This window comes from Dysidea avara, chromosome 6 (assembly GCF_963678975.1).
Source record: "Dysidea avara chromosome 6, odDysAvar1.4, whole genome shotgun sequence".
In the NCBI taxonomy this organism is placed as follows: Eukaryota; Metazoa; Porifera; class Demospongiae; order Dictyoceratida; family Dysideidae; genus Dysidea; species Dysidea avara.
The window spans coordinates 11,342,085-11,352,586 of record NC_089277.1 but is presented as its reverse complement, the minus strand read 5'-3'; the positions used below and the strand labels follow the sequence as shown (position 1 = coordinate 11,352,586).

Here is a 10,502-nt window from a genome sequence, read left to right as displayed (position 1 = left end):
CTTACCCCCCCCTCAGCAGACCAAGGGGGGGCTTTAGCCCCCTAGCCCCCCCTTTCCGCCGCCTATGATACTCACGGTGTGGTCGCCGGCTTTCTTGGCCGCACGACACACTACCGTGTGTCTTGATTACCTGACTGCTCTATTAGAGTATCTCGATCTTTTCACCAAATCATATTTCAGAACAATGCTATAGGTATTTCTATCATGTGTAAACTATTATTTAACTAAGATGAAAGTTTAAAATATGTCCTGTTCCATGATAGATTTCAGATTCTGGAAACCTGAAGTTTCAATTTCTTAAATGTTTCAAGTAGTATGTAAAATCCAAAGGGGTTTCCTGAAACCCCTGGAAACCCCCTCGGTACACCCCTGCTATAAATGTGATTATGATACAAGTTTAAACCTGATTACCTGAACAGTCTATTCAAAAATTATGATGATAAATTGTAGATTGGTAGTTGCTAATTTTTATCATTTGAAACTATCAGACTATTGGCCTATTCATAGCTGCAGTATTGCTATAAGCTGTATTTCATATTCCATCTCTGTTTTGGTTGGAACTAAATTCTACCTAGGGTCAAGCAAAAACATACCACAGGCCCCAATAGTGAATAACAATGGAGTCATGCATAGATTTGAGGTCCATTTTGTCCTCAAATCTTGTTGAGTTTTTTGAATAGCTGTTTCAATATATACTGACTGAAGACGGAGTTAGTATAGTTAGTATTGGTACACTATTTTTGCTGTGTTAGTAGCTTAAACTTGTGGTAAAAACTTCAAAGCTTTAGCTTTACATTCAATTCTTTTGGTAGGTTGTGCATACAAGTGTAATAATATAACTTATGGGTTAATATAGTAAGCCATTATACCACTATTGAAGATGTGCAAAAGACGTTAATATGACCAAGAGTACATAATAATAAAACTCTATTATCATTATTATGTGCTCAAACAAACTGTATAACATCATTGCTGATTATTTTTGTGCATGTCTGCTGATGAATGAACTTGAAGTCAAGATGTACGTAAGTAGACACTTTGAATACAAGTATCAACAGCAAAGCAACTGATTTTAACCACAATGTCCCATGCACTGCATGTGGCCACACCATTGTGCACTTTTATCAGCTTTACTACAGTACATAATCACTGGGTAAACATGTTAAAGAAATGAGAAGCATAGCATATCAACTAACTATAGTGTAGCTATATATCCTATTAGTGCTCATATGTAGGCAACCTCCTTTGTTTCACTACTTTTTATTTCTATGATCCCTAATCAAACTTAAAATTCCTATTCTATTTGTATGCATGGCTTGTGTATTATGTTCGTCATGTATTGTAATATCCATTTAAGCTCTCAAGTTGCTCATTTTGGACATTGTATATATATAAAAAGTATGGTATTGTGTATATAGCTCTATGTCCACATTACAGCATTATAGTATTGCAAAGAACACCAAGCATGATGTTTATACTATACCTGTATGTATACACATGTTTAAGCCTTGCACATGCATGCTGCACACCTATTACAGTGATATATATGGCACAAGTTATAGATTGAGAAGTAGAAAAGGAGTTCAATCTTGGCCGTTGGAAATAGATTTAGAACATTTATGAGCATTAGGTCTTTGAATGTTCTATTAGAATATTCAATCTTTTTGTCCAGGGCTGAGATGGAAGAAGAAGAAATTAGCCAACCAGGGGGTTTAGTTTCCCCCATTCCTACAACCCAATTACCAAACTCTATATGTAATTTGGAACCATCAGTGGTTTTTGTAAAATGAACTATGATGAAGTTATGGTCATCAATGTTAGTATACCTTGATACTAGCCATTAGTGGTAGCAGGACAGTGTACAATAATATTAGATGTAAAACACACAACAAATCAATACTGTTATTGTAGGTATGCATGTGTGCTTGTATTATATGTATAATAGTCAAATTATCATGACCAGTGTATACATTAGTTTGTGCTAAGCTCCAGCAGAGAATCACGAAAGTATGCACTATCATCCACAGCTCTATAAATGGTTTTGTATTAAATAACGTAACATAATAATAATTTGTGTAACCAAACTTACCTGGCATCTGTACATTTCTGTCTTAGACTATTGTCCACATAACTAGACATCTCTGTGTCTTGATTGGCTGTTTCAATAGCTTCTTTCAGCTTGCAAAATCTCAAACAGTAGAATATACCTTTGGTGAAGTGTTGCTTATTGAGAAGCATTCCTACAAAGGATACAATGAGTGCTGGCAGCACTGTTAAAACAAATGTTATTGCTACTATGGTGTCTGTGGCAAATCCACTAGATACACCAATCATTTGCAATAATATATCCAACATCATGATAAGCAAAATTGAGCTGTCAACAACGTTAACTACATAACAGGAGTATGGTTGTACAGTAGCATTGATTATGCAAATGACAGCACATGTACCAAGTAGAAGGTACAGTGTTATAAATGTGTTACTGTTTGTGTTGATATTGACTGTGACTATCATGATTAGTCGACATATCATGTGGTATGATGCAAAACAGCGGTACCTGTCTTTGTAACATCCTTGAAATTGATCCAAAAGTGGTTTGAACCTTGTGAAATTGATTTTGTGATTTATAAAAGGTTCTAATGTAAGTACAAGTGGCAGACCCATGGCTATCACTATTCCACACAGAATAGCCACCAAGCCATACATCAGATGGCGTCCATGAAAGTATTCAAGATTAGGGGACAGATATGTGTACACTTTGTCCACTCCAGTAAATGTTAATGGTCTTATTAGCAACAGTGAAGTTGAAGATATGGAAGTGTATGAAAGTAATAGAAGAAAGCAAATAACATGGATTACTGCTCTGCTGACAAAGAGTGAAAGTCTTGGAGAAAATCGTGTAAACATACTGAGTAGGAGTAGCAGTAACACTACAGCTAGGGGGTGTGCGTAATGGATGAACTGCTGGTCAATTCCGCTGAGTCCTTTAACCAAGCAAAATTGTCCCAAAAATTGTGGTGTTAGTCTAGCAAGACTAGACAAAACTGCTACAAAATCATGCAAAACTTTAGAATTCTGCAAGATCTGTCCAAACAGGATATCCAAAACACTGTAATAGAAAGTGACACTGTACAAGTAGCCAATTCCAACCTTAAAGTACATTAATCCAAACACTGCTATGATTATTAATATCCAGTAAAGACATGTGATTGCAACCACCATTGCTGTATACCCAACCGTACAGTTGTTAACATGAACACATTCATGATAATCAAAAGGTAAAGTGTAGCCATGTAGACAGCTCCCACAAGCTGCACCTGATCTGCTCCCTTCACACTGATCATCTGGTAAAGCCTTTAGGGGACACGTCCTTGTGGATATGTCACAATCAGCATAGTTACAAAAATTTAAGGGACAAACTGTTACAGTGGGATGATCATTAACTACACCAAACCAGTAACCCCTTCTGATTGTAGCATTACTACCAGAACATGATACTATATTATCTCTGGTATAGCAAACACACTTTTCTTGTAGAGTATCATGGTAGAATCCTGAATGACAAGGTGATATTTCTATAATCAATTGAACAAAAAATGGTTTCCAATTGTACACAGTGTCATAAAGTGATAGCTGTATTGTAATTTGTGGTGTGTGGTTTGTGAACACTTTCATACCAGTAACACGAAGGTTGTTGTCTCCACTGTTAGGTCCACATGCAACTGAATATAATGCACTACTGCTTAGTAAATAGCCCGGTGAGCTGTCAACAGTCCTAAGCAAAAAAGCTACTGAACCAGCAGGTTTATGGTTGAAATCTAAAGCACAAGAAGGAAAGATAATGGCTTGACCAAGCATTATGTTATTGATAATGTAAACAGGGTTAACCAAGTCATTGGAATCAGCCAGTAAATGTGCAGGAGAATCAAGCTGTAACTCTGTTGGTGAAGTGACCATGTATTCCCCAAAATAGTGAGATGTAATATTTGATTTATTAAATATTTCAATGCATGACTCTGGTACACTCAGGTAGACACTATCTCCACCTAAGCCTGCTGTATTCTTATTGAATTTGATTACTGTATTACTATCATTTACAACTAATAAAACATTATTAATGTTCTTGAAACAAGCATTTTCTAGTGATACATTACAATAGATTGCTCCTCCATATCTTAATGCTTTATTATTGCTAAAGATCACTTCAGAGTTAGCCCTAATGGTAAGTTTTGAGTTGGAATCTAAAATCACAGCTCCCCCATATTCTGCAATGTTACTGTCAAATATAACGTTCTCTCCAAGTATCAAAGAAGCATTTGCTATTTGCAATGCTGTACCATCGTTATTTGAAAACGCACAGCTTTTGATTAATATTTCATCTTGAATGGCGAATATTATATACGGAATGTAGAACGACTGAACTATTCCCTGAAAGTATTCATTTGTATTATCTGTAGGTCCTGATACATAGACCACGCTTTTGATATTTGTGAGATGATTAAATGCACTCCTTTCAATAGTCCAATATCTTTTAACGTTACACCAATAACGATTATGTCTTCTGGTGAATGTTGGTGGATTCCTGACATAAATTACTGCCCCATGCATGTTGCCACTATTATTTTCAACTGTTGCATTCACTATATCAATTTTTTGCTCACTGTATTTCTTTTCTACATATGTAGAGCGTTTATATGTTGACATTATTTTTTTTGATTGATCCAAACCAATGAAAGAAAGTATGCTACCATTATTTAAAGTATTATAATTGATTTGTATTGTATTAAAACTGATTTGTATTGCCTTGAAGGTATTTAAATTACTAACTACAACCATTGGCACCACCACAAGACCATCTCCAAACAAAACAGTATTGTTGAAAAGCTGCAGTGAATGAACTGATATATTTCCAGTTAACGCTGTGAAAAGATAAAATGATTGATTATATACGTTGTGCATTTGTTCCCGAATTGTAAGTGAAAGAGGTACACCACCAACATTGCTTGAAATTTGCACTTTACAGATATCAATAAACATTGCAGCCACATAAACTAAAGCAGAGTACCCTTTATTGTGGTTAAACCTTGAATCAGTTATGTTTGCATGATTACTGTCAAGGTACAAAACTTTTGCAGCAGTGTACGTGTTACTAGACACCTGCACTTTACTGAAGACAATGAATGTTGTAAGTGCATAAACTAAATAAGATTGCTCACATATCCCATTATTGTGTTTCAAAATTGAGCTAGTTATTCTGACATGATAAGTATCTAGAGACAGCACTGCTGAAGTGACAATATTGTTGATAAAATGGCAAAAGCGAAATTTAACAATAGCAAATCCTGATATGTATACTAAAGACCTTGCAGCATTGTTTGAGTCAAATATCACATTTTGAAATGCTATGCTAGATAAATGTGTTGCATAAGTTGAAGGAACTATGTTCACGATACCTTTACCATGTTGTCCTGGAAATGCAGAAACGGTGTTGTTATAAAATTTGGTGAAATCAACTAATAAATCTAGGTGAGTGTTTTTAATGTTGATAACAAGCAGCTGTGTAAATGTACAGTTGAAAATCTTTATCTTTACGACATCATGATGGTATGTTGAATGAATGTGTAGGCCATGTAAACATTCGGTTGAACATGGTGGTTCAGAATATGTACAAGTGGGTGGAGTTGCAGTAACATCACACATGCTGTTTCGTTGTTCGCAATGCAGCTTACAATCTCCAAGAAAGTGAACATTTTGAAATTCAATAATTCCAGATGATTGAAATACTTCAAGATGACATCTCAAAAATATAGAATCTTGGATTGATATATTATGACATCTCAAAAATATAGAATCTTGGATTGATATATTATGACATCTCAAAAATATAGAATTTCGGATTGATACAACACAAGAAGTAAAAGGAAGCTCGTTTTCTTCCTGCGCATAATGATTGTATTCACCCTGGGGATGGTTTAAACAAATACTTAGAAAGCTGTAACCACATTTATTCCATTTAATGCCTTTAATAATGATGCTGTTACAATCGACAAACTTCAGTGAATAACAGTTACAGTCAATTTCGGGATAATTGTGTCCTATTATCGTGATGTTATGTAATTGTTTCACAACAGTATGGGATGATAAAGCAATGGAGGGAATTGTTACATTAATGATGTCATTGTCACCCACAAGGTTGTTTAATGCTTCTTCAAGTGTATGTGTGTAACACTCACAGAAATGTTGTGAATCACATGCACACCCAATGGATCCACTACCACTACCACTATTACCATTCGAAGTGTTGTAAATGTTGTCAGTTACTGTAATGATTTTCCCCAGTGATGTTGATGCAATCATCCAAATTGTGACTGTCCACCAAATCACACTGTTCATGGACATACTTCCAAACACTGCAAAAAAGAAGAATGGTACAAATGAATAGCAGAGAGATATATCCAATTAAAATACAGACAGCATTGAATGCAACTATAAGCTCTCTTGACAAATTCTGTTTGTAATTAAGTATTGGGCATAAATATTAAACTGTGATGATCAAACTAGAAATTAGTTCATCAATTACTTCCTTCTGATTGTCCACGAAAAATTAATTCACCAAACCACTTTTAACATACGGTAAATTATTACATAATGTCCAATTTCATACTAAACATTAATCCCTTTGAACGTAATTCATTACATGCCTCAGAAAAGTTTTCCAGTAGTAAATAAAATCTTAACCAAAACTGCCAAGCTGTGTGGTTCCCAAAAGAGACCAGAGTGAAAAAAGTTGTGAAATTAAAAGTGGCAGCCAAGAAATGGCTGTGATGGTAGGTTAATGGATAAAATTTTAATAGTGACAATTCAGGTAAATTGCCAAATCCTAGTGAGGAGGCAATATGCACAAATTCACCTGGATTGTTGTCATTAAAATATTAGCCACTATCCTACCATCACAGCCATTTCTTGATTGCCACTTTAGATTTTTTCACCCAAACTTTTTACCCTGGCCTGAAGCTGTAAAGAAAGGGCCAAAAGAGCAGGGTGAAAAAGTTGTGAAATCAAAGTGGCAACCAAGGAATGGCTGTGATGGTAGGTTAAGGGCAAAAAAATTAATAGCACAATTCAGGAGAATTTGTGTTGCCTCCTCCAAGTTTCACTAGGATATGGCACAAAATTCATCCAAATTTTTGTTATTGAATTAAACTTTTCGCTATTAACTTACCATCACAGCCATTTCTTGGCTACCACATTTGATTTCACAACTTCTTTACTCTAGCTGTTTTGGGAACAGCACCCTTTTATAGCTTGGCTGTTTTGGTTTAGATATCACTTCTTTTTGTAATTGCCAGCCACAAAAGCAGCCATAAGTTGGTTTTGGGGATTGCTTTTATTTTGTGTTTTTTTTCTTTGCTTCAGGAATGTTGAACAAGACAAAGAATTTTCTATGCATTTGTGTGCATACCTTTGTGCCTAATAAAAATAAGTGCATATTTAACACTGAATAAAATGGTTATTATGTTGCTAATAAGGTGACTTGTTCACTTGTTACTGTACATAACTGAACTCTGTACAGGGTGTTATAGCTGACAGCTCACTTACAGCTTTTTACATGGCTGAACACTCTACAGCATAGGCGGTGGAGACGGGGGGGGCAGGGGGCCATGGCCCCCCCACTTTTTTGGGATACTGTTTGCAAGAAAAGATCGAGATACTCTAATAGAACAGTCAGGATCTGGATACTCTAATAGAGCAGTCACAGTATTCAGAGAAGCAGTGTAGCAAGCTACTTAGTACGGAGATATAATTGGTGGAGAGCAGCTATTGTCAGCAGACTGTGACCTTTTTTTTTTTTTGGTCTTCAACTTTCAGCTGGCCTGGCCCCCTCACTCTTTGGCCTGCTCCACCGCCCCTGCTCTACAGTTTGGCTATTATGGACTCTTGGTATTACTAACTGAACTTCTGTTGTGACTTAACATATAGCTGAACTTTCTGCACTCTACAAGGTGAAGTATCAAGACACACAGTAGTGTGTCGTGCGGCCCAAGAAGCCGGCGCGCAACACCCGTGAGTATATTGACAGGAAGAACGTAAACGCAATTTTCGCACCTCCGTAGCTCTGTGTTTCCTTGATGAAACAAGACGATTTTTGCTGTGGACACTCCCTCCAACTTCAGTACTCCACATTCCAAATTTGAGCGAAAGTGCTTCAAGCGTTCCCGAGATATGCGACTTCAAAAAGTGGCTTAGTTTCTTTGTTTTTTTCCCTTCTTATTTTTCTTCCTCTTTTCGCACACTTACAAAAACCGCTATATAACGCGAACGCAATACTCGATTGCCTTGAAATTTGGCACACAGAAGGGTGGTATAAAGGCGCATCTCTGTACTAACGTTGGTTGGAATACAATAAACAGGCAAAGAGTTATTAGCGATTATTCACGAAAAATAACACCAATATGTTGTCACGCCTACAGGGTAAACCGCTTACGGAAAGAAGCTGAAAATCGGTGGGTGAATAGGTTAACTATTGGACCTCAAACCGTTTGTGGTTTGAAAGAAATCGAGCTAAAACCCAGGAAGATACAATGAAAAAAACCAACAGTGTGTAACAATTATGCAATCGAGATTATAATAATAAAAAAACGACTACTTTCCACGCCCACCAGAAAAACCGCTTGGGGTAATGCTTTGAAATTCGCTGTACAGATGGAGTAATCATCTTAGAAAGGATCTTCAGTGGTGTAGAAGAATCAGACTTAAAGCCACGGAGTTATAACATGAAATCAAACTTGGTGTAGGTTTCTAGCTAGAGATTGGGGAGGATGGGAGTGCCATTAGGACCGGAATATATATAAAACTTGGTGTAGCAAGTGCGAGATCGAGATACTCTAATAGAACAGTCACCCTGAAAAGAATTCAAAACATCAGCTAGAAACTAGTAACCTGTATAGAGATAAGCTACAAACAATTCACCCTGTAGAGATATCAGCTAGAAGAAGTTACCTTGTAGGGAGTTCAACTACGTAGTTCAGCTGGAAGAAGTCACCTTGTAGAGAGTTCAGCTACAAAGAAACCACCATGTAGAGAGTTCAGCTACAAACAAATCGCCCTGTAGAGGGATCAGCTAGAAGAAATTACCCTGTACAGAGTTCAGCTACAAAGAAACCGTCATGTAGAGAGTTCTGCTGCAAACAAATCACCTGTAGAGAGTTCAGCTACAAACAAATTACCTTGTAGAGACAACAGCTGGAAGAAGTTACCTTGTAGAGAGTTCAGCTACAAACAAATCATTCTGTAGAGAGATCAGCTAGAAGAAGTTACCTTGTAGATAGTTCAGTTACAAACAATTCACCCTGTAGAGACATCAGCTAGAAGAAATTACCTTGTAGAGAGTTCAGCTACAAACAAATCATCCTGTAGAGAGATCAGCTAGAAGACGTTACCTTGTAGATAGTTCAGTTACAAACAGTTCACCCTGTAGAGAGATCAGCTAGAAGGACTCACCTTGTAGAGTGTTCAGTTGCAAAGAAACCATGCACCATGTAGAGTTCTGTAATAAATATATGTATTATATATATATATATATAATTTGTACATTTATTGATAAAATCAGAAACATTTAAAGTATTCATCTGCTTCATCTTTTCTTCTTTCCTGTGGAAAAGAAAAAGAGGATAGGTTAAAAAAGCCCTAAAGCTGGCCATAGGCTGGCTTTGGGGTATACAAATACAAAAAGAAGTGAAATCTAATCCAAAACAGCCTTAAGCTGTAAAAAAAGAGTGCGGCCCTCAAAAAGGCTATGGTGAAAAAGATGTGAAATCCAAGGTGGCGGCCAAGAAATGGATGTGATGGTAGGTTAATGGTAAAATTTTTAATAACGACAATTCAGGTGAATTTTGTGCCAAGACCAAGCGGCACCAAATTCACCTGAATTGTTGTTATTAAAAATTTTACCATTAACCTTCCATCACATCCATTTCTTGGCCGCCACCTTGGATTTCACATCTTTTTTCACCATGGCCTTTTTGAGGGCCGCACTTTTTTTTACAGTTTGGCTGTTTTGGATTAGATAAATATTTTCCGTTGAATTCTCTACAGGGTGTTACGTAGCTGAACTCTGTACAGGGTGTGTTATGTTACTTCAGTGGCATTTATTTATTATTAATGGTTCTGAAAAAGACCAAAGTCTTATATAACCATACAATTTAAATTACATAATTATAAATCTACTGTCTCTCCAATAAATGTCTAGTAATGTCTTAAAAGAAGATGTGTCCAAAGCATTTACTATATCACTTGGAAGAGTGTTCCAGTCATTGATTATTCTGTTAGTGAAAAAATTTAATCTAGTTTTGAAGTTGGCCCTTTCCTTATATAACTTCAAACCATTAGATCTTGTGGTGTTACAACTTATGGTAAAAAGTTCCTGATGTGGTACCTCAACTAAGCTCCCGGTAATTTTATAGGTAGTTATCATGTCCATTCGTTTTTGCCTGTAGTAAAGA

At 36.4% G+C, this 10,502-nt stretch overlaps 1 protein-coding gene across 1 annotated transcript; it reads right to left on the bottom strand.

Moving 5' to 3' along the window:
- Positions 1-1,832: 1,832 nt before the first annotated feature.
- Positions 1,833-3,874, bottom strand: LOC136258642 (uncharacterized). The gene is made up of 2 exons (XM_066051980.1): positions 2,090-3,874; positions 1,833-2,029 (listed from the first exon to the last, which is right to left on the bottom strand). Exons 1-2 carry the CDS (start codon positions 3,856-3,858, stop codon positions 1,972-1,974), a joined length of 1,827 nt encoding a protein of 608 aa, XP_065908052.1. The 5' UTR covers positions 3,859-3,874; the 3' UTR covers positions 1,833-1,971.
- Positions 3,875-10,502: the final 6,628 nt, after the last annotated feature.

What these genes read in the sequence shown, in the direction of transcription:
- LOC136258642 (XM_066051980.1), bottom strand. Translation starts at nt 3,858, where the DNA reads ATGCTTGGTCAAGCCATTATCTTTCCTTCTTGTGCTTTAGATTTCAAC. An exon ending in CAGAAATGTACAGATGCCAG is followed by an intron (nt 2,030 to 2,089) that starts GTAAGTTTGGTT and finishes AACCATTTATAG; the next exon opens with AGCTGTGGATGATAGTGCAT.